The sequence below is a fragment of the Panthera uncia genome, chromosome B1, assembly GCF_023721935.1.
Source record: "Panthera uncia isolate 11264 chromosome B1, Puncia_PCG_1.0, whole genome shotgun sequence".
Taxonomy (NCBI): Eukaryota; Metazoa; Chordata; class Mammalia; order Carnivora; family Felidae; genus Panthera; species Panthera uncia.
The window spans coordinates 58161427-58186145 of record NC_064811.1 but is presented as its reverse complement, the minus strand read 5'-3'; the positions used below and the strand labels follow the sequence as shown (position 1 = coordinate 58186145).

Sequence of the window (24719 nt, the reverse complement as noted above, 5' to 3'; positions counted from 1 at the left end):
AACTATTTATGTAAAGATGTTTTTCCCCCTTTATTTGGCATGTTTCCATTTTTAGGAATAAGAATTTCTCTGATCATTTCATTCAACCAGTGTTCATAGGGTTCTTACTATGTGCCAAACACTCTTCCAGCCACATGGAACATAGCGCAAGCAAAATATACAAACACACCTATTCTCGTGGAGCTGCGGTCTGGTGAGAGAGACCGAATATAAGACAAATAAGTAAAATACGTGTAAGGTTAGATGGTGACTAAGGAGCAGAGATAAGAAAGCAGGATAGGAATGTTGGGAGAAGGCAGACCTTTAGATCAAGTGGTCAGGAAGGACTCCTTGTAAAAAGGACTTCTGAGTAAAACGTTAAAGAAAATGTGCTAACAGTGTGACAGTGGGGGTAGGGTAGGGGAGCTCATTCTAGACAGGGAGATGAGCAAGTGCAAAGGTCCTGAGGTGAGAATGTGTCTGACATATTCAAGGAATATTAGAGTCCAGTGGCTAGAGAGTGTAGTGAGTGAAGGAAAGAATAGTCGGAAATGGATCAAAGGGAAACAGAAGACCAAATCACATCTGGCCTTTTAAGTCGCCAGAAGGCTATTGGCTTTTATTCTGAATAATGAAAAGATAATTGGAGAGGGGCACCTGGGTGACTCAGTCGGTTGAACGTCCAGCTCTTGATTTCAACTCAGGTCGTGATCTCACAGTTTGTGAGTTCAAGTCCCACATCAGGCTCTGTGCTGACAGTGAGGAGCCTGCTTGGGATTCTCTCTCTCTCTCTCTCTCTCTCTGCCCATCCCCAGCTCTCACTGTCTCTCAAAATAAATAAATAATCTTAAAAACATTTTTTAAAAGATAGTGGAGAGTTTTGAGCCAAGGAGAGATGATCATGTTTGCACCAAAATAATACCTACTGTTACAACAGACTACAGAATCAGAGAGGCTTTTAGGAGACTGTTGCAGTAATCCAGGGATGAGAGGATGGCTTGGACCAGTAGGTTAGGTAGGGTAAGGATCTTAGGCTGTGGTGGCAGGGGAGAGGAGAGAAGAGTGTCAGGAACCAGTATTCCCACGAGCCCAGCTGCCTCACAGGAAAAGTAACTCGGGAGCAGTGACCATTCCTGAACTGTGACTATACCGCTGGTGGGAAACACAATGTCAGGCACATACTACGTGCTTAATGTAGGCTGCTTAAATGTTGCAAAACCAAAAAGAAATGTGAAACCAAATCTCTATTTTATGGCTGTCTCCTGTCAACCAACAGTCTTCTCACCACTTTCCCCTCATTTTCCCTCCTTTGGTGATTTATTTGTGAATTAGCCCCTCCAGCATTTGTCGATGTCCCAAGAAGACTTCCATTTTCAATGACCTGCATTAAGGTAAAACCACAGAACAGTAAGGATTCCATTGAGCCATTTCTATCTCATACCTTTGCGAGCTGAATGAATATTATTGCCTTTTACTGTCCAAGGGCATGAGTATAACCAAATGTAACTTTTTTTAGGGAACAACTCAACTCTTTATTGAAGACCTATAACATTTTTTACGAGAACCAGAAAAACCTGCATATTTTATGTGGACAGGTAAGCCCATGAAACTAATGCAAAATACGGTTTAATTCACAGAAAGAAATTCCATAGAGGTTATATAAAGGAATCAGGATGGGTTGGAGTCTATAATCTAGCAGCACAAGTGGTCTGGAAAAACAGGTGAATCTTTCACTGGATCATGACTTTCGTATTTAGACCCTATCACCAAATCCCAGTCCTGGGACATGTGACCTTTTAAGCAGCTTTGGGGACAGGAAAAGCATTTAAAAATCATTTTAATGACCTGTTTACTTTCTAGTTTTAAAACAGTGTATGAATAGATTTTGAACAGCAGTTCCACTAGAAAGCTATTATAATACTTTCTTGCAAATGTGCCAAAACAGATAGAGAAGGTGGTGTTATCCCGTGGTGATTTGTAATGGAGAGAGTATCTTCAGTCCATACCAATGGGGGAATGCTCGAATAAATACGAGCAGGCTGTAACATAGTTTGATTTGGTTGTTAAGATGAATCAGATTCCAATGACTGTGTACTATGATATAATAACAAATTTTAAAATGTGAAAGAAACACTTCAGAAAAGTCCTGAATCTAGAAAGTATTTTTAGGAGTGCAAACTGGCCTTAGACTTTTCCTTTCTTCCTTTTCTTCTCCTTTTTTGAATGCTTCGTTCTCCACAGATCTCTCCACTTAGCCTTGCATTCTAATGGGACTCGCTTCACATCGTTACAGTATCTTCCTGGCCGTAAGGAACATTGGAAACTTCACATTTGATGGTACAACATTGAGTTTAGGCCACTGTGATTTGGCTTAAAATTGCAGTTGAACAGAGAGAAACTTACTAGCCACTCTGGCCTTTACTAGTGAAGTTAAATGATTTAGTTTGATTGAATATTTCAGTTACCTTCCCATACGTAATAGAAAAAGGAAATAACTAATCTCTTTACAAAGAAATGGGCCTAATTTTAAATTATTTCAATATCATCCTATATCTTAGATCTCTAATCTATATCATTGTAAAGATAATTTAAGAAAAAATCCAAACTTTAAAAAAATGACTATTTATATTTTAATTCAAGTTTCTATAAAGTTCACGATGTGAAGAAGTTTGTTTCCTTGAGGAAAATGTTCGAATTTTGATGTTATGAACATATAATGTGAGGCATGTTCTTCCCAATTCTGCAAATCAGTGTTCAATTTACCATACAAAAGTCATTTATTTTTTTTTTTAATTAAGTGAAATAAAGTCCACAGTGAGACTGTCAGATTGCTTTAACCTTTCCAACTTTACTCACTGGTCAATGAAGTGAGAGTCCAGAATTCTCAAAGCATTCTGACTGAATTTCAATAATAGACACTGTTAAAGGGGGCAATATGGAGGACGACATGTAGTTTTCTTAATCTCTGGTTAATTAAGCAAATATTGATTGCCTACCATGTGCCAGACACTGTTGTAAAAGCTGCAGATAAAGCAATGAAGAAATGGGACATAATATCCTGCCTCGATGCTTCTTACACTAGAGCACACCGACAAGAAACAAAATATGTAGTATATCAAATGGTAATAAGGGCCAGGGACAACAGCAAAGCAGGGAAGAGAGCCCAGGGATCTAAGTGGGGAAGGGGAAGAGGAGCATTTGACCTGAGACTCTGAAAGATGTGAAGAAGCAAACCTTGCAGAAGCCTCTGGGATGCACATTTGGGCAGAGACAGCAGCCCCAACAAGGGGCCGGAGCTGAACTAGTGTCGTTGAAGTACAGCAGGGAAGCCAGTGGAGCAGAAAGCTTGTGGGAATGGGGAATTAGTAGACGATGCAGCTAGAGAGATAACTGCGGAGGAAAGCACCAGAGCGTCTGGGTCTTTAGATCATTGTGAAGACCGGAGCGTGTACTTGGAATGAGATGGAAAGCCACTGGGGAGTTTTGGGCAGAACAGTGACATTATCTGAAAGGATTCACTTTACAAGAATCTCTCCAGCTATGGGGAATATATGAAAGGCCAAGAGAAGAATGAGAAAGAAAACTCCTGCAGTAATCCAGGCAAACAATGAAATGGCATGGACCAGAACCATGGTAGTGGATATAGTGAGTACAGTAGTCACGTTAGGGATATATTTTCAAGGTGGAGCTCATAGGATTTGCTGTTGCATCGGATGTTGAGTACAAAAGAAAGATTAAAGGTGGCTCTAAAATTCCTGGCCTGAGCAACTGGAAGGATAAGGCTGCTATTTACGCAGATGGGAACAGAATGACTTGGAGAGGAAAATATTCATGGGAGAAAGATCAAGAGTTAATTAGGAGCATCTTAAGTTTGATGTCAGGAAGGCAGTCAGACGATTGGAGTTTAGGGGGAAGGTTTGGGCTAGAAATATAAAGTTGGAAGCTATTAGTTTAGAGATGGCATATAAGGATCTTAGAGACTGCCAAGGATACTGGTATAGATCTAGAAGAGAAGAAGCCTAAGGATTTAGACAATGAGATTAAATTAGTGTAAACAAGCCTTCGGTGACATATTTAGTTCATCTATAAAGAGATGCTTTGTGAAATTTAAAAAAATATTCTTGTATTCCTGGGACACCTGGGTGGCTCAGTCGGTTGAGCATCTGACTCTTGATTTCAGCTCAGGTCATGATCTCACAGTTGTGAGATCAAGCCCCACATCGGTCTGGGCGCTGTGCATGGAGCCTGCTTAAGATTCTCTCTTTCCCTCTGCCCCTCCCCTGCTCGTGGGCTCACGTGCACTCTTCCTCTCTGTCTCGAAAAGAAATATTCTGATATTCCTTACATGAGAAAACCTAACGTTGCCTGATAACAGTTGGAGTGTTTCTTCTTGAAAGCAAGAATGCGATCATCTCAGAAAAGCAGTTATTCTGTGAGTTTTTGATGTAGGGGATCAGTTGAAGTATAATTAAACAAAGAAGGGATGCTATACATCGGTAACTAAAAGTAGGACCCGCATCATGTGCTGCCATTTCAAAGACCAAATTATGTTTGGTTGTTCAAAACAACTGATGGGTATCCTGACCTCTCAGTAATCTGAAATGTGAACTCAAAAGCGGGAGAAAGGGCATAACTTTGTTTCAGGAGTGACTCTGAAGTTAGTTTATCAGCCCAAGAAATAATAAGCAACAACATTTATGAAGTGCTTATTAAATATCAGGTCCTATGAGTTAGGGACTATAATGATGTCCATTCTTCAGAAGCAGCAGGCTTAACTGTGTTCAGCATCTTGTCTAAGGTCACCCAGTGAGGAAGTGACAGAGCCCAGGTTCAAACACAGGTCTATCCGGTTCCAGAGTCTGGAGTGTTCATTACACTCTCAAATAACAAGTCCTTTACATTTTCTGATAATTGATTTTTCATAAGAACAGTAGTTATTGGATGTTATAGTAATTATTGGATGGTTGGAATGTGATTTTTCTTGGTTTCTGTATTTTTTGAAACCATTTTTTATGTTATCATTTCTGTAATGATAGCATTACTTTAATAGCAGAAAGACTTTTACATATACAAACGAAAAATAGATTAGAAAATATATTCTATGCGACTATGCTTTGGCATTAATATTTACACCCACAGAATAAGTAAGTGTTCACAGTCCGTGTTTGCATGGAATTTCCTTTTTTTGTTACATTTCCAACTTAAAAATTAGTCAAATGCTATTGATTTTTTCCAATATGTAATTTCTGTTATACATTTTACACTGTTGTTCATACATTTCTAACTCATTCTGCATAATAATTTCGTGAGTTAAAAATTTCCTGTTCAGAAATGAGCAAATAGCCACTAAATCTCTGAAGAGCTATTCTTCTGATTTCTAGTTTAGTATAGTTTTCAATTCTGCTTTAATTTTACATTGACTAGAATTAAACTTCTACCTCATTGAAGAATCCTGGAGTTCAGAAAGCATTTTAACATGCTCTGCCCTCTGGTGGGCATATCATTACCATTATGACTTACTTTACTGGTTAGAGCTGTTTTCAAAAATAAAAGAATGTTTCCAAAATTGAATTATTTTGAGGATAAATTGAAAAGCCAAACAACCTTATCGGGGAATTTCTTTTTATCTATTAAAATGTCTTATAGACTTGATCTCTCCATTTTCAGTTAAAAGATTAACCTTCTATAAATAACACAAAAACAATGTTTGAGATGATTGGTTTCTTCTGCAGACAGAAGATGGCAAACTAATTGTTGAAGGAATGTTGGACATTTTCTGGGGAGTAAAACGGCCTATACAGCTAAAAATACAAGATGAGAAACAAATCCCTTCTTTTACTAGGTTGAAATCACCAGATGTCTTTCCCAAAAGGTAAGCTATCTTTCACTTTTTTTTTTTTTTAATGTTTATTTATTTTTGAAAGAGAGAGAAAGAGAGAGAGACAGAGTACAAACGGGCGGTGCGGGGGGGGGGGGGGGGGGGGGGTTGCACAGAGAGAAAGGGAGGCACACAATCCGAAGCAGGCTCCAGGCTCTGAGCTGTCAGCACAGAGCCCGACACGGCGCTCAAACTCACAAACAGCGAGATCATGACCTAAGCTGAAGTCAGACGCTTAACCGACTGAGCCGCCCAGGCACCACTATCTTTCACATTTTAACTCCTTAGAAGATCATCCTCATATTGACTTACATTTATTGTGTGCACTCTTAAAGATGGGAGCTCTAAAGCTTCTAACACCATCTCATTTAATCCCCAGCAATTCTGTGAAGTAGGTGTTCAGAACCCAGAGCTCTAAGGGTTTCGGTAATTTGTGCAAAATGTCTAATTACCATGTAGCAGGACTGGGCTGGACCTCAGGTCTACCTCTCTGCTGTGTTGTTTCTCTCCTGGAAGATTGCATTCCTTCGTTAGAAAAGACCAATTTCATTAGCCCGTTAGCCTGGCCTTGTCACCAAAAGGGGAGGTAAAATTTAAATTTCTCTTTTCCTTGGAACAGAGGGCTCTTTCTGCTTTCTAGAAAGGAGATTTAATTATGCTCCACCTGACTGTCCTGATCTTGTTCAACAGGGCACAACAAAATGCAGTTGGAGCTCAGTAACAATGTGAAACCGTTCTCTGTGTGGGTTTATGCAACTGTACCTTGAATACATTAAGTTGGGCTGATTTTTTTCATTATCCTTTGCAATTTTTATAAAAATAAATACTCTGAGAAGGACTCGTGCATGTAATTTTTTTTCTTTTTTTCTTCCTTCCTCCCCACTTTCCCTCCTTTTTAATCCTTAACTTTCTGACTCCTCCCCCCTGTTGTGCGTCTGTGGGAGGACCGAGCCTTCTCTCCCATCCTGCCATCTATAACTGGATGGGCTGGGGTTCTAGGAAGAGGGGATGGAAAGAGAGCTGCCAGGATCTTTTGCTCAATCTGATCTTGGGCTATAAGCAAGGAAAACCAAGGATCGCCTGAGGGAAGCCCCACTTTTTCTCTGGACGCCCCGCTATGATTTGCACCTTGCCATTGTTCTCAAATATGATCCAGCAGTTCTGAACATTTCCTAATTCCCTACACATGCCATGCAGTCTCTTACTTTCCTGACTCCTGGAAAGTCTACTTGCATTTCAACATCGTTTGCCTGACTCCCCTCTCTCAGTCCTAGGAGACTCTGGTCAGGTAACACATTCTCCAGAAAGCCTTTTTCTGACCCTACAGTCTCTCCTAGGTGCACTGGCAATTTTTCAAAACACGCCGTTAATTGTGTTTTTATGCACCCACCTCGTGCTCTGGCCTGTGAGCTTTTTCAGGGTACGGAGCATGCCTTATTCGTCTGTTATTGGGGTGTGTAGCAGTGTGCCTGGAATGAAGAAAGTCGAAATACAAAATTGAATAAAGCCCCCATGATCCTGGTAGTTACATCACCTCTGCTCTGTTGTGAAAACTGCCTCTGTCTACCACTTCTGACTAGTCTCCCATCCAGGCTAAGGGTTGCCCATGGGCGAAGGGTCCAGTATTTGTGGAAGAGCGGAAGGGGGACCACAGACTTGGGCAGCCTAATGAAGCCCTGCAACCCTCCCCTTCAGGTCCTAGGTGACCGATGGGGCTGATGATTCTAAGTGACTAGGAGCATCCTTTAAAAGGAGAAATTACCCCCTGGGCTCTGCTTTTAGATAACTGCACAAGAAATGAATTTGGCAAAATTAGCTATCATTAGTCATATTGCCGAAAAACTCATTGCAAAGTTCTCTGAGCAGCCGGCTGCTTTTGATGCAATTTAATTATTTGAGTCATGAAAACTTAATAAGTATGGCACATTAAGGGAAGATGTCAAGGAGATACAGTAAGGTACTTGTATTATCACATTGTCTTTTTTTTAAAAAAAATAGCTACCCCCAAGATATTTTTAATTTTTTCAAATTAAAATTCAAAACACTTGTTCCTAAAAATCCTCACTGTGGGGAAAAGTTTCAAGAGACCAGATAGACAAAGTGATATTGATGCCCGTCCATATACTGTGGCAGATTAAAAGTTAATATTTTCACGATGTGCCTTCCATGGACACCAACTGTGGTTTTCATTGTTTATCAGCACATTGCTGTGAACCAAAGAGGAATTACCTCCCTTAGTTTAAAGTTGAGAAAGAATTCCCTAGAAAACTTTGCTTGCCCTTTACCACAGTAATGAAACTTACCAGGAGAACATATGAAGTGAAGGGCACACTTGTGGTATATCAGATCTTTCTGGAGGTTGAGAATTATCAGAAAGAGATCCTACTGCTCTCACACTCAAAAGCAAGATTAGATTCAGTCACGATTCCTTAGCCAAGAATCCTCCGTGGGAAGCAGCTGAACACTCAGCGGGAAGGTGCATATAATTTGGAGTGGCTGTTCCTTGGTCTCTGTTCCCTAGTGGGGTGCAAAACCACCTAAGGTCCTGTCTTTGTTTCAGTCTGGTCCTAGACACCTTCACTCTGGTTGCCATCCTTAAGGGTAGCATTCATTTAAATTCTGAGCCTTGAATGAAATCATATAAAGAAAGGGACTAGGGGCACCTGGGTGGCCTAGTAGCTTAAGTGTCCAGCTCTTGATTTTGGCTTCAGGTATGATCCCAAGTATGGTGAGATTGAGCCCTGCATCAGGCTCCGCACTGACAGTGTGGAGCCTGCCCAGGATTCTCTCTCTCTCTTTCTCTCTCTGCCCCTCCCATGTGTGCACATGCACATGCTCTCTCTCAAAATAAATAAACATTAAAAAAATAAAAGAAAAGGAACTATTCCCTCACTCTGTAACCCTCCTCAACTCTCCTTTCTCATACTGGGTTTCTGTGTGCAGAACTTTTTAATTTTTTTTTTAAGTTTTACTTATTTATTTTGAGAGAGAGAGAGAGAGAGAGAGAGAGAGAGAGTCAGTCCCAGGCAGGCTCCGCAGAGTGCAGAGCCTGACTGGGGGCTTGAACTCATAAACAGTGAGATCAAGACCCGAGCCAAAAACCAAGAGTCAGACGCTCAATCATCTGAGCCACCCAGGAGCCCCTGTGTGCAGAACTTCTACCTTTGGTCTCACATGGTCACTCATGTGTTATCTTCAGTGGGTGTGTGTAGAATAAAGGACGGGCGTGGAAGTTGTGTACTCAGCTGCAGGAAGGGCTGTGATCTTGTCTTTCTGTTCACCCATTGAGACAATCATCAGTTTGTCATGCTAATTTGTTTTAATTATCTTGGAAATGAGTCACACTGAGTTAGCTTAAGGGGAGTGGTAGAAGCTTAAATATAAATCAGTCTGTTTGAACTGTGACCCCTTATGATCCTTTATGGAAACAATTCTGTGGGAAGTACTTTGATCTCTCATATCTGGTCCAAGTATTTTGTTTTGAAATTTTTTCAAAACCTAAAACAAAACAAAACAAAACCACCAAGCCTTATTGAGGTTATGTTTACTTGCACTAGTTTTCATTGCTGTTTTTAATCTTTCTAAAATCAGCTTTCGCACATTTTGTACAAATCATGACAGAATGACATAAAGAGCAGAAACTGGACAGGTGTACATTTGAATAACATTTATAGTGTAGGTTTTTTTTTTTCTCCCAGCGCAGGTAGAAAAATAACCACATCCCGTTTGTCTATCAAATTACTACCTCCTTTTTTATTTTGCAACTCATTTGAAAACTTGCCCACAGTTTAAATTTACCAACGTATACATCCTGAAGCATGGTCAGGGCAATGCTAACAGTCTTGTGCTTGAGCAAGTTAAACTATTTGATGTTGCATAAAGTTCCACCTAGTTTTCTTTGAACGACTCCGGGTTAACTGCCCTCAAGCGTAGCCATGTGCACAGTTGCGCGTGGGTGACTCTTCAAATTACACAATCCAGAGCTCAAAATTGGTGTTTTCTGCTAAGATGGGTAGAGAGGGGAAAGGGCTAGACACTCATATATGGAGCCACGTTTGTCCCCTGTATTTGTGTGACGCCACTAAACTGTAAGAAAGTGAGGACAAGTGTCCAGTCTACCAAGATTACCAAGGATCTATAGAATACCACTGGCCAGGCACTCTTGGGCTTTCTCATCTTCCCCCGTATGAAATAGCATCAGGCTGCCTTGCCGTTTTAGTTTCTGCTTTTTATTGATATTGGGCTTTTCCCATGACCACCACTCTTTCTGTGATAACAGCATCTGCTTCCTCTTGATAATTAAGTTCCTAGCGATTGGGGAAGTTGAGCAATTTTATCTACCGTAAGAATAACTTGAATCTGAGTCAGGACCTGAAGAGGTTTCCCTTGGGTTAGTTATTATTACCTGTAGTTCTTGGACTTTTCTTACGTGTGTTTTAACTGGCTATGTTCTGGATAGTAGAGCTTACTGAAAAATTAACTAACAAATATGTTAAGATTACCTTGTTTACATTATAAGACTATTATGAGACTCAAATGACATAAAAGTTGTAAAAAGACACGAAAAGAATTCAAAGATCAAGGAGAAAATACTCGTGTTTGTCACATTCACCACCACTAGTCTGAATAAGCATTTTTTGTTATTGTTGCCACCAGTGACATTCGGATAGAAGCAATGTTACAAATGTCACATTTGGATAGAGCATATGCCACCACTTACAGTCTTTGGTCATAAGGAAAACAGACATTATGGAAGAGATTTTTAGTAAGAATAAGACCAATCCCAGCAATAACAGTATCTATTAACCTAGAGAAACCCAAGAATATCTTGGATCCCTAATGATTCTTCACCCATCATGAAATGGATACAGGTGACTCTGATGAAGAAGACGATGAAAATGATAACTTTGAACACATACTGAGTGCTTACTCTGTATTGGGCACTATTTCAAGAATTTTACACAAATTAACCCACTTAATCTTCTCAGCAACCTCACACTGTTATCATCCCCATCTTATAGATAAGGACACAGAGAAGTGACGTGGCTAAGACCAGATAAATGAAGTAAAAGTGACTGTTGGTCCAGCTGGTAAAAATAAGTAGCTGCCCAGTTTTATGTATTGTAATTATTAGAATGCATTGAAAATTGCTAGTGTCCTATATATAAATCATGTTTTAGAAAAGAAGCGTCCCATACACTTTCCTCCTTTGTAAATTGCATTCTTAGTGGTAAAGAGCCTTAAAGGTAGGCACCGCATCTTATTGAGAGCCACTCTACCCAAAAATGCTTTGAATACAATAGGAACTCAAAGTATGTTGGCAGAATGAACAGTTTTATATCTAAACTCTCCTAAGAGCATTGTAAGGTATCTGTGTAATGATGGATTATGTTGGTTTCCACTAATTCCATTTGCATACACACATTTTAGAGAATCTATATAACCTTGTATTTCAGGGTTTACTCAATTATTATATCAGATTTGCTCAAAATCAGTACAGGAATTATTTAAAATACCCACTGACCATCCCGGTATAAATATAATTTTAATAATATCATAAAATTGTTATAATTTAGGATATGCCTACCATAGTCCCTCAGTATCATATTAATACTCTAAATCTGAAAATCATCATAAGGCTTATTATGAATAGAATTGATGCCATTTACAAGATTTATTACTTTTCAGGGGAATGACACGCTGGGGGGAATTTGATGATCTTTACCGTATCAGTGAGCTGGACAGAACCCAGATTCCAGCATCTAAAGGAACAGATTCCCAAGAAGGTCAGTATCAAACTTTTATTAATGGAGAGACATTTTTTATGTAAATCACGAATCCTAAACGTTTCTCTGAAATTTAACAGTTTACACACCACTATTTAATAAAACTCTTATGTTAAAAAAAATCTCTTAGGATCATACTAATTTAAGTCACTACAGTGCTCATGTGATGTTTAAGAACTTTACTACATAAAAATACGATGATTTTTAAAATTACATCAAGTCACTTAGATTTACTAGGTTAGGGAAAGCTAATGGTTTGAATAAACTTGTATACATAAAATTCTTTAATATTTTCCCCAAAGTTGGGATCATTTATTATACTCAGCAGCTTTTTATATCAGACCAAGCCCCTCACATTAAATTCTACATCTTTTTAGAAGCTGAATGTCTTAGTTAATGGATATTTGCGTGACAACACTTCCCAGAAAGAGGCAAATATACTGGAGTCAATATATTTAATAGTTGTTTCAAGCATTTATTTGAAAAAGAGAAATCAACTTGAACATCAAATGAATTCATATCAAATATGACAAACCAATGGTAAATGGAAGCTCCTATGGCATGTGACATCAGTAGTCATAATGATGATGTGATAGTTGTAATATTACTAGCTGTCATTTACTGAGACTCTGATAAGTGTCCGGTATGATGTCATATATCTTACATAGATTTGGTTTTCATATAATATGTAGAGATACAAGGAGGAGCTGATGACTGGGGTTGGGAGCAGAGTTCATGTTTCTGGGGTGGCCGTATTACCAAGCTGACTTCAGACTGAAAATAGTACCCTGCCGACATTACCTTCATGAATGTACCAACAACTTCCGATGTTGAGTTATTTTTTCCAAACGTTTCTCAAGTCAGTCTTCTCTGCTGTCTCTGTAGCAACCCATATTCAATAACAACCATGATACTCCTTCCAGGATTCCCTTATTTTTGTGTGATGGCTCTTGGCATCTTTTATATTAGGGTCCTTCCAGTTAGCCCTTTGAAAACACTCATCTAAACCCAAGGGAATTCTGATTTCTAATTCTAAATTCTAAGGGAATTCTATGGTGTCTTGGCACCAGAGATACCACAAAAACCTAGTTGCAAAAGCACCAATGCTAGAAGAAAATGAAATCTCCCATGCCTATGGGTTGGTACTCTAATTACAATAGAAACTTCTTTAAAATCCCAAGGTTAAATGGAATACTATTTCCCACTGTTTGATGCATTATAGTTCACTGCTTAGCTGCATATTTACTTATTGAATACATATACAAATTCACCCAAAGAGGTAGGCAGCTAAATGATATGGCCTTATAATCTTTATTCTTCCTAGATTATTTATCTTATCCCAGTAGCACTCTGAAGGCTTATGCAGATGAAGAGCCAGAATCCCCATTGCTCTATCGAACCATGAGTGAAGCAACCCTGGTGAGAAAAAGGATGAAGCCTCCAATGATGGACAGAAAAGACAGACAGAAGCATAGGGCCTCTATTAATGGGCACTTCTATAACCATGAAGTGAGTTTTGATTCCTCTAATGTCATTTGAAAATGATGTCTATTTTTTTTTTATTTTTTTTAACGTTTTATTTATTTTTGAGACAGGGAGAGACAGAGCATGAACAGGGGAGGGTCAGAGAGAGGGAGACACAGAATCTGAAACAGGCTCCAGGTTCCGAGCTGTCAGCACAGAGCCCGACGCGGGGCTCTAACTCACGGACCGCGAGATTATGACCTGAGCCGAAGTCGGACGCTTAACCGACTGAGCCACCCAGGCGCCCCCCGAAAATGATGTCTATTTTAACAACACCACTCAATTCAACTTACAATTAAAAATAGTACTAATAAAATAGTGGTAGTGTATTTAATATTTATTGGGTACTCTCTATGTGTTAGGTTTTAAACTGTTTTAAATTGGATTTTGATGGATTATCTCATCAATCACTAAAACAATTCTTTGAAACAGGTACCATTATTTTCCCTACCTTACGTGAGTTAACTGAGGTTCACAGCGGTTAAGTAATTTGTCTTAGGTCACATTACTTTTAAGTAGCAGATCGGAACTTGAATCCAGCTTTGTCTGACTCCAGAACCGTTATTAACCACCGTGATGAGTGAGCCCTATCTAAGTGGCAGGGTCTGTACTAAACACTGGGGATCTGAAGATGATTCCGATGATGCCTCTGCCAGCATGGAGCTCAGGTGTTGGGCAAAGAAATCAGTAATCGACAAATGACATTAGAATAATATAAATGCTACGATGGAGATTGCTTCAAAGTACATTTGAACATTAACATTTAAATAGAGGGGAAAAAACTCCATAGACCTATTCTTCCAATAAATCAAACTTCTCATTTTGTCAACATCTCCTTCCAGGTCTTGTACATATACACATATTTTTTTATGCAAGGATTTTTATGCAAGGATTAGTTGTTTATAATTTTTATTCTGACATAATTTTTATTCTGATTTTTCACTTAATGTGTTAAATTTATGTGTTTCTTTTCCACAGTTTTTGTAAGACATTTCACTTTGCCGAAGGTAGGCAATGTGTCGTCTTTTTTTTTTTTTTAACTCAAATTTTTCATTGTCTGGTACTTCAGCAATTATTCATCCATTCATTTAATAAATACTTAAAGAGCACTTGCTCTGTGCCAGGTACCATTCTAAGCCCTTTCATACGAAATGTTAACTCATTCATCGTAAGCTTTTTTCCTGTAGGGCTTTCTACCTTATTCCTTCCTCTACCCTTGGGAGCATATCCACAGTGTGCCTTTGGAGACTGGTGGGGAGAAACCTCCTTCGTGAATTCTTTGTTCAAATTAGATATCTTCCTGGCTCAAGCATTTACCCTTCGCCATAAAGTAATTTTGACAATCCCCCATAGATGTGCAATGACCAATTGTCCTGGTTTCTATTTCTCAGAATCACGCCGTGTCATCATCTTGTGGGGTGATTTGTGTTAAAGAAGGCTGTGAAAGCCACATTGTTCCAAATGAGCGGCTTCCAGATGGGACCCCTGTACTAAGAATGAAATTGGCACTAAGTGGGCAGCACGGTGTAGTGGCTAAATGCTTGGGTGCTGGAGCTTGACAACCTGATTTCAAATTCTTGCTGAGCAAAGTTTAAAACTACCTCCATCTCTTAGCCTTTATCATTCCTACTTTACAAGGTTGTTGATGGGACTAAATGGAATAAGGGGAGCTAAGCACTTAGCACAGCGTCCGGCACAAAGGAAGAACTCAATTTACATTAGCTTTATTGTCATTCGTTAAAAGAGATCAAGCTGGAACTACACATATTTCATACAGATGCCAGTCGCTGCATTGTAATAACTAGCAGGAAAAAAAAAACCCAAAAAACATTCTATCCATGGATGGGCAGTGAGAGGCATCTAGGAGTTTAAGTTGATAGAGTCATTAGATGTGTTTTTATATCATGATACCCCACGAGAACACCAATATTGTTAGGACACAAATAACACTCATTTTAGAGGGTTAGATTATGATATTTGTATATAAGTTATGACTATTGACTTGACCTGTGGTATATTTCTATCCGTGCAATAAGGATAGATGATTTTATTTCATTTTGTGTTTTGGCCAACAAAACTAATCTAAAACTCTGAAAAACATGATTCCAAATTCATTGTATGTTGGTACTTTAGATGGGCTCTTGGGGTCATCTAGTCCCACTCTCTTATTTTACAAATGAAATCCTTGAGGCCTCTTTAGGCCTCAATGTGAAGTGAGTTGACAAAGTTGGAGTTAGAAGACACTCTGATCCAGTTCTCCTAAATCCTAATCTAGTGCCGTTGCCAAACTCCGTAAAGATTCTTCTTATAGACAACATCAAGCCACATATGTAACATATCCTTGCCTTAGTGCCAGATGAACGTATGGCTCTCCAGGGCTCCACAGAACTCATAAACACTGGTCTTATGTGTCACAGAGTGATTCATCAATGCCTCACAATGTCCACAAACATTGAATTTTCTTATACTTAGCAAGAGTTTATTCCAGACGGCCTCCATATATCTACTTTGAAAAATTATTTCCATATCCATATTTCTACTCACACAAGTGCTGTGCATATATGCACTTTAGTGTTTATTTTGACATTTATTTACTGGTTTCCCAATATAAGGCTCATCTATCTAACATTCCATTGAGCCACCCAGAACCCACCCATCTCCATGTCTGCTGAACCCACCACCCTCCTCTTCTAGAGTCTTGGAACACTATTAATATTACGTTTTATTTGTTCTTAGTTATAGTTAATTTATTTTAAATATTTGAACCACATTGAAGAATGGTATGATTAGTGAAAATGTTTTGAACATCCTCAAATGATGTCTTACCTAACTTAATTCTAGAAACAATGTAAAGTTGCTTAAAAGGATGCATAGTATCCAACAACAAAGAAAGCAAACACGAGAAAACAAAACTTTTAAATTGGTAATTTGTGATTTTTCTTTCTTTGCCCATAAGAAGGCCAGTTTCACCAGATGCTCAATATCACTCATCATTGGGGAAATACAAATCAAAACCACATTGAGATACCCCCTCACACTGGTCAGAGTGACTAAAATTAACAACTCAGGAAACAACAGATGCTAGTGAGGATGTGGAGAAATGGGAACCGTCTTGCACTGTTGGTGGCAATGCAACCTGGTGCAGCTGCTCTGGAAAACAGTGCGAAGGTTCCTCAAAAAATTAAAAATAGAACTACCTTACAACCCAACAATAGCACTACTAGGAATTCACCCAAAGGATACAGGAGTGCTGATTCACAGGGGCACATGTACCCCAATGTTCATAGCAATGCTTTCAACAACAGACAAATTATGGAAAGAGCCCAAACTTCCATTAACTGATGAATGGATAAAGATGTTGTACACACACACACACACACACACAAACACACAATGGAATACTACTCATCAATCAAAAAGAATGAACTGGAGGATATTATGCTAAGTGAAATAAGTCAGTCAGAAAAAGACAGATATCATATGTTTCACTCTCAATTTGAGAAACTTAGATGACCATAAAGGGAAGGGAAGGAAAAGTAAGTTACAGAGAGGGAGGCAAACCAAAAAGATTCTTAAATACAGAGAACAAACTGAGGGTTGATGGGGGTGAGGGGTGGCCAAGACTACACTGTGTACACTGTGTGTTAGCTAACTTGACAATAAAGTATTAAAATATAATATAAAATAATATAATATAATATAATATAATATAATATAATATAATATTGGGCTCCTCAAAAAAGAAGTAGGAGAAGGAGAAGGAGAAGGAGGCCAGTTTCACCATATTGATTCTTGTTAGTTTGATGTAAGTTTAAGAATTTCCATGGCAATATTTTTTTGTTGTTGTTTCTAGACATCAATTTTCACTCCAGCCTTTGGATCAGAAACTAAAGTCAGAATAAACAGTAATATGAGAACTGAAGAAGTAATTGAGCAACTTCTCCAAAAATTTAAGGTAATCTTTATCACTAAACTGAGCTATAACTGTCTTGTATATAAGTTAACTATAGGTACATAAATGTACTCTTCTGAAAAAGACCTATGAACATGTACATATAAATTAAATGGTTCGTTTCCGAAGAATTCTTTCTCATGAATAACACCTTTTCATAATTGGGCCTTGAGAGATTATATTATTCTCTCAACAGGGAGCAGAAAAGGATTCTTGTCTAAAAGTATGTAACAAAAGTGAGGAAAAATATACAGATTTGGGGCCTGGCTGGCTCAGAAAACATCTGCCAATGACCAGTCAATCAAATATGAAAGAATTCATGTCTGCTTATTTTTTTTTCCATTGACAGATTGAAAATAGTGCCCAGGATTTTGCACTTTACATTATTTTTGCAACAGGAGGTAAGCGTGATCCCTCTTTTTACATGATTCCAGTATGTTATAGTTTTCTGCCCACAGGGGAGGCCCAAGAGCAGCTAACCCTCTTCTGTGGAAGAAAGGGAAGGAAGGGAAGAAGAAGAAAAGTGGGGAGGGTATTTTAGAAGGTTATTCAGATTGCACAGTTTCAGAGGTAGATAACCTATGAATAAGATATCCTAGAAGAGTTTATAATACAAAAGAGTTTGCTTTTTGGCCAGACATCAAATTACCTGAATGGCAGTCAGTGCCTGGGAGAGTCTATGGAGAGTTCCAAAGAATTGTTACACACTGAAGTCCTTGACTTCTGGACCTCTTTCTTTTTGGCTTTCCCTTCTCCTTCTAGCTCTTACTGCAGTCATCAATGCATACCATTTATCTCTGATCTTGTTATTACCTCTTTCTTACACAGTGTCTGACACACTGTAGGAGCGTTCTCTCTTCCTCAGTAGAGAAAAATATGCAGAAGTTGGTGGTAGGGAGTAAAAGGTTGGCATTGGGAAGAGGCTATATGTGGGGTGCTGGGAACAGGATGGAAGAGAGATTAGAGAAAAATCTAAGGCAATAGTGAAATGATCTTTTTGAAAACTCTTAAGTTGAAAAAAATTATATATTAAATTGTAGAAATATCTCCAGTTAGAGTTTAAGTGTCAGAATGTTTGAGCTGGAAATTGAACAGAATAAAATAATACATTTTGATACCAGGACAACTGTAAGAAAATGGAAGTCGGATCTTCAAACATATACAAAATTAAAGTCCTTATTAATTTAAAGCTTAAATGTAAGAAATATAATATAAAGTTTAAAAATTCTAAGGGTGTGTGTATATATTCATATTCTAATTGTTTAGGAAAAAACTAAAAGGTATAAAATAAAAAGCAGAGACAAGGGCGCCTGGGTGGCTCTGTTGGTTAAGCGTCCGACTTCAGCTCTGGTCATGATCTCACAGCTCATGGGTTCGAGCCCCACGTCAAGCTCTGTGCTGACAGCTCAGAGCCTGGAGTCTGCTTCAGATTCTGTGTCTCCCTCTCTCCTCTGACCCTCCCCCACTCACACTCTGTCTCTCTCTCAAAAATAAATAAAATGTTTAAAAAATTTAAATAAATAAAAAGCAGAGACAGACTTATAAAAATGTAAAAGATAGAAACAGCAAATTATGAAAAATATCAGATAAAAATTTAATACGTATAATATCAAATAGTTCTAGCAAAGTGACAACAAAAAGACAATGAAAATAGAACCCACAATGCAATATTATCTCATATTTATCGGATTGGCGAAATGTTTTTGAAGGATTCTACCTATGTGTGGTGTGGTGAAGGGTAAAAGGGTATTTTCATGCAGTTTTGGTGAAAATATGGCTGTCTTTACTTTTTTGGAACTCATTCTAACAATATTATTAAAATTTACAGTATAAGTACCCTTTAACCTGGCAATGCCACTGCTGAGAATCTATTCCACAAAACTAAAAGGACCAGTACCTATAGATTTATGTGCAAGGCTATTTATAATGACAAAAAATTAAAGACAAAGTCACCTATCACAGAAGAATGATTGAATAAGTGGTTATGCAGCCATTAAATGGAATGTGTCAGATTATACCAGTTAAATGGAGGGGATTCCATAATATATATTACATGAAAAATGCAACATGACTAAAAATGTATATCATATGATCCCAATTTCTAGAGGAATTACAAACCCCTATTTAAATATAGGGGTATATATGATCATATGATCAGGAAGAAAGGTATGAAATGATAAATATGAAGTCACTGACACCACTTACCCCGTTAGGGGGTCAGGACAATGCAGGAAAGAGGATGGAAGGAGGAGGAGCACAGAAGGAAAAACAAAAACAACAAGTAAATCATTTTTTAAAAATATGTCTGCGATAAAAATAGCAAGTATGACATGACCACCTGTATGTATTGTGTGTTTGTGTGTGTGCATAAAGAGATATACAAAGGGTTGGCCACACAGAGGGTAAGGCTGATTGTCTCAGGGTTCTGGGATTCCAGGTGACTTTTACTTTCTGCCTTTTGCTTTTCCCCATAGTTTCAATTCCAGTAGCATATGTGGTTTTTTAAGACTTTACTGGGGAAGGGGCACCCAGGTGGCTCAGTCAGTTAAGTGTCCCTCCGACTCCTGCTCAGGTCTTGATCTAGTGGTTTTTGAGTTTGAGCCCCACGTTGCACTCCCTCTGACACGTTGGAGCCTGCTTCGAATTATGTGTCTCCCTCTCTCAACCCCCTCCCCACTTGCTCTCTGTCTGGTCTCTCTCTCTCAAAAATAAAACATCAAAAAAAATTTTTTTAAACTTTATTGAGGAATAATTGGGAATAATTGACAAATATAATTGCTATATTGAAAGTACAATGTGATGATCTGATACACATATACATTATGGGATGATTACCAAGATCAAGATAATTAACATATCCTCACATCACATAATTAAGGCTTTTTGGGTATGTGTGAGAATGCTTACGATCTACTCTCAGCAACTATCAAATGTACAATACCATACTATTAACTCTGGTCACCAAGCTGGAGATTAAATCCTCAAAACTTATTTATACAATAACTGAAAATTTGTACATATATCCCCCTCGTTTCTCTCCCTGATAGCATGAATTATTTTTTATAATTAGAAAAAAAATGTTTATTTTCACCACAGAACTGTAGTTCTTTAAAACTTTATCTGTGAAAATCATGTTTTATTTTGTTTTTCGTGTCAAAAATGCTTGCACACAAAATCCAGAACAGAAGATAACCCTAAGTAGCACCTTTTAGGGATCAGGAACAGAGAAAAAAATGGAACCTATAGCACCTGTTTAGGTATTAATCTGGAAAATAAAGGCAGGTGCATTTTAACACCTCGTATCTACTAAGCCCAGGATCTATAACAGTGTTTTTCAAATTCTAGTGCACTTCGGGATTACCTGAGAAGTTCATTTAAAATACAGATTCCCAAACCCCTCCAGATCTAGGAACAATCTGGGAATATGTATTTCTTAATAATTATCCCAGAAGCAAATTCATGAAGCAAGAAACCTTGCTCTGGAATATTAAGAACGCAACAAACAGAGGAGGCAGTTATACCACATGTAGAGGTCAGAAGAGGATTCTAGTATGTTATTAAAATGAGCTAAATTACCGGGGCTGTAGCCTTGCCTCAGAAATGCGGAGGAATTAAAACAATGAACTCTGACTCTGTGGAAACAAGAACGGACAATATTACTGACTTTTTCCTGGGGTAAGTCCCACCCAGGGGATGAGCACAGTTCTGATTCTTGAAACTTTTAAGTGCCTGACATAATTGATTTCCTAGATGACAGCGTAGAAAGGACTAACTGGTCTACCCGTTTCCCTTTTCAGTCTCTTTCAACATAGCAGACAGATTGCTCTTTTTTTTTCCTTATAATTTATTGTCAAATTGGCTTAAATACAACACCCAGTGCTCATCCCAACAAGTGCCTCAATGCCCATCACCCATTTTCCCCTCTCCCCCACCCAGACAGATTGTTCTTTAACAATAGAAGTCAGACAATGTCATATCACTTCTCATCCTCCAGGGGTCTCCCTTCCCGCAATAAAGCCAGAGTCTTTATGCTGGTCCCAGTATGTGTTCACTTCAACATTTAATATTCCTTTCCTCATCTTTATGTTAGCTTCCCTGGTCCCTTGCTGCTCTTTGATATCATTAGGCATGCACTGACCTGTAGGATGCTCTACTTATTTACTTACTGTGTTTGGAACACACCTCCCCGAGAGCTCCATGGTTCCATACCACATCTGCTTCTGGTTGTTTTCAAATGTTACATCTTCAGTGAAGCCTTTCTCAGCCACCCTACCAATAATTGCATACTTGTCCCCTGTACACACCTATTTACACAGACCCATACTTTCTATCCCTCTCCTTGCTTTATTTTTCTTCTGAGTACTTATCACTAATACATGATATGTTTTATTGGTTTATCCTCCTTATTGTCTGTGTCCTCCACTAGAACGTAAGTTTCGTAAGTGGATTTTACTCTGCTTTGTTTTAGAAGGTGCCCAGCACAGAGAACAATGCCTGACACATAGTAGGAACTCAAAAAATATTTGAGAAAGGAGGAAAGGAGACGAATGTAAGGACACAGTGTTCTGTTTGTGCTTCATTCTGATAAAAATGAAATGACAGATGTGAAATTATTTTGACAGAAAGTTGGAAGTACTTTTGTGAGTGGGAGTATTTATAACTTTTGGAAATTTGAAATTCTTGGAATATACCAAATTGGAAGTTGTTTCCTTTCTCATCTCATTATCATGGCATGGATGAAGCCCACAGATGAATGAAATAATAAAAACACTGACCTGTGATGTGAAAGACATTCTCAACAAGTTTTTAAGGAAGATCCAAGGATTTGATTGAGATGAGAAACAAAGGGATAATTGAGGATAGTTATAAAGTTTTGGACCTAAACAACTGGAAAGATGGAAATACATTAACTGAACTAGGAAAGAATCAATAAATATTTGTTGAATGAATGAATGAATGACAAATGATGAAGAATTTTTAGGTGTGTCGCTTGGTAAGAGCATAAATGGCACTGGAGATTTGTCTGAACATCCAAGCTAAAGGCAAGATTGAATTATCTGAGATATAAATCAAACCTTAAGATCTAGCAAGAGAAAGAAGTTCTCTTTGGGTTCTTTTAAAGGTTTTACTTTTAATTTACTCCTTTGAATGAGTGCCTCCTGTTGTATGTTCTTCTTAGGTCTTCTCCCCACGTGAGCTAAAGAAAGAAAATGAGTGGACAACTTGTCTTTCTTCTTTTTCTCTAGGATGGACTGCTAACTATAGTTGATTCCTGTTTTCATTTGTAGAGCGGAGGCGGCTAAAGAAGACAGATGTCCCGCTACTGCATAGGCTCGTGCAGGGACCTTCCAAAGAGAATGCTCGCATTTTCCTCATGGATAAAGATGAAAAAGAAATTAGCAGTGATGTATGGATACTGTCACCCTGAATCTCTCTTTGCTTCCTCCTGACTCAGCACCTCTCACAGAATCTGCATTCTTTTTTGTTTTGTTTTGTTTTGTTTTGTTTTGTTTCCCTTTTCAGGTGGCTCAGTACATTAACTTTCATTTCCCTCTCCTGGAATCCATCCTTCAAAGATTAAATGAAGAAGAGAAAAGAGAGATTCAAAGAACAATAACAAAGTAAGTTGGGAGTATGTATGCTGGGTGCCTATTCCTATAAGAGGTTCAGCACACAAATTGTGTTCAATTTTTAATACCCTTTTTCTCCTTCTCCTTTTCAGATTCAGTACAGAAAAGGCTATTATAATGAAATGTCTCCAAAGTAAACGGGTAGTAAAAACTGAGACAACCGTTTAGCAGACCAGGCTGTAATTGCTGAAACTCTGAAACACTTTAGCAAAATTAGAGGGATATTACTATTTGATGAATGCACAAATTCCATACTTGCATTCATACAAATGTCTGTGAACTTGAATCTGTGGAAAATTGAATGTTGAAAAAGCTTGTCTCCCTTTGAAGTGATGAGTTTACCTAGGCTTCACAGTTGCACTGAAAGGAGCTGGAATTTGTTTCAGGAACTGAAACAAGCTTGGATACTGTGTATCCAAAATACTTTCTTATAGTAAACCACTCCATGAACTTGAATCTAAATGATGTCTTCAGATATCATGTAGGGTAAACTTCTTTCAGCTTGAACTGTCAAGAGAATTAAAAAATCATCAATGGATTCTCACAACTGATTCAGAAGTAAAAGCTGCCAGCTCTTGAAATAAAAAGGAAGCACACTCTTACCCTACAAAGGAGTCTGATAGTGAGTGATGGTGTTTCTCAGCTCCGTGCAAACTCTAGCTTCTTCATGAAACCCAGGGCTGTCTCTATATGGTTGGTGGCTTTTGGCTATTTGTAACATCAGAACTATCTGTCCTTTGGGACAGAAAAGATGATTGGATTTCTGTTAAGAAATCCAAATTGCAATTTCCTCAATCCGAACTCTTCTTTTTTTTTTTTTTTCTGTTCTTCTCATGACTTTCAAAAAGTATTTTTAAGCATTTTTTTTTTTTTTTTTTTTTTTAGAGAGAGAGAGAGAAAGTAGGGGGGAGGGGCAGAGGAAGAGGGAGAGAATCTCAAGCAGACTCCACAGTCAGCACAAAGCCTGGTGTGGGCCTCCCAGCTCATGACCCTGAGATCATGATCTGAGCCAAAATCAAGAGTTGGACACTTAACTGACTGAGCCACCCAGGTGCCCTGAGTTCTTAAGCATTTTTAAAAAGTCAGTTAAACTGGTTTTCATTATTTTTCCAAACAAGTATACCACAGAGACTTAATACGTTTAATGGGTTAGGACATTGTTGATCCACAATAACCATTTGTTGCCAGATGAAAACAAAGGATAACGCAACTGTTGTAGCAAAAAATAGGCAGGGAATCTGGAGCTCTGCTCTTTTTCTCCAAGACAACTCATCCCACAACTCCCAAGATACTTAAAAGTTTGCTAAAACTGACTTGAAGAAAGGGGGGACAAAAAACTGGTAATGCCACAAGTATCACCTATGATTTTATTTGTGAACTCTATGTTAAAATGGAATTTTATGGAGGTTCCGGAAGATGGCGGCGTAGGAGGACGCGGGGCTCACAACGCGTCCTGCCGATCACTTAGATTCCACCTACACCTGCCTAAAGAACCCAGAAAACCGCCAGAGGATTAGCAGAAGGGAGTCTCCGGAGTCAAGCGCAGACGAGAGGCCCACGGAAGAGGGTAGGAAGGGCGGCGAGGCGGTGCGCGCTCCACGGACCGGCGGGAGGGAGCCGGGGCGGAGGGGCGGCTCGCTGGCCAAGCAGAGCCCCCGAGTCTGGCTGGCAAAAGCGGAGGGGCCGGACGGACTGTGTTCCGACAGCAAGCGCGACTTAGCGTCTGGGAGGTCATAAGTTAACAGCTCTGCTCGGAAAGTGGGAAGGCTGGAGGACAAAGGGAACGAGAGCTGCTGAGCCCCCGGACGACAGAGCTCAGCTTGGCGGGGAACAAAGGCGCCAGCGCCATCTCCCCCGCCCATCCCCCAGCCAAAATCCCAAAGGGAACCAGTTCCTGCCAGGGAACTTGCTCGCTCCGCGCAAACACCCAACTCTGTGCTTCTGCGGAGCCAAACCTCCGGCAGCGGATC

General features: G+C 38.9%; 1 protein-coding gene and 1 long non-coding RNA gene across 2 annotated transcripts in view; one reads left to right on the top strand and one right to left on the bottom strand.

Annotated features, from left to right (window-relative positions):
• RASSF6 (Ras association domain family member 6) overlaps positions 1 to 23617 on the top strand; it is a 48936-nt gene extending 25319 nt beyond the window's left edge. Inside the window, exons 3-11 of the mRNA XM_049630626.1 lie at positions 1496 to 1574; positions 5712 to 5851; positions 11546 to 11643; positions 12968 to 13152; positions 17021 to 17122; positions 17469 to 17520; positions 22408 to 22526; positions 22643 to 22740; positions 22842 to 23617. Of these exons, the coding sequence (XP_049486583.1) occupies positions 1496 to 1574; positions 5712 to 5851; positions 11546 to 11643; positions 12968 to 13152; positions 17021 to 17122; positions 17469 to 17520; positions 22408 to 22526; positions 22643 to 22740; positions 22842 to 22917 (949 nt within the window). The 3' untranslated portion in view covers positions 22918 to 23617. The remainder of the gene's footprint in view (positions 1 to 1495; positions 1575 to 5711; positions 5852 to 11545; positions 11644 to 12967; positions 13153 to 17020; positions 17123 to 17468; positions 17521 to 22407; positions 22527 to 22642; positions 22741 to 22841) is intronic.
• On the bottom strand, positions 1085 to 12974 carry LOC125922816 (uncharacterized). Its single transcript, XR_007457801.1, has 4 exons — positions 12445 to 12974; positions 7248 to 7326; positions 6310 to 6382; positions 1085 to 1360 (listed from the first exon to the last, which is right to left on the bottom strand). It is a non-coding gene; the product is annotated as an uncharacterized LOC125922816 (long non-coding RNA).
• Positions 23618 to 24719: the final 1102 nt, after the last annotated feature.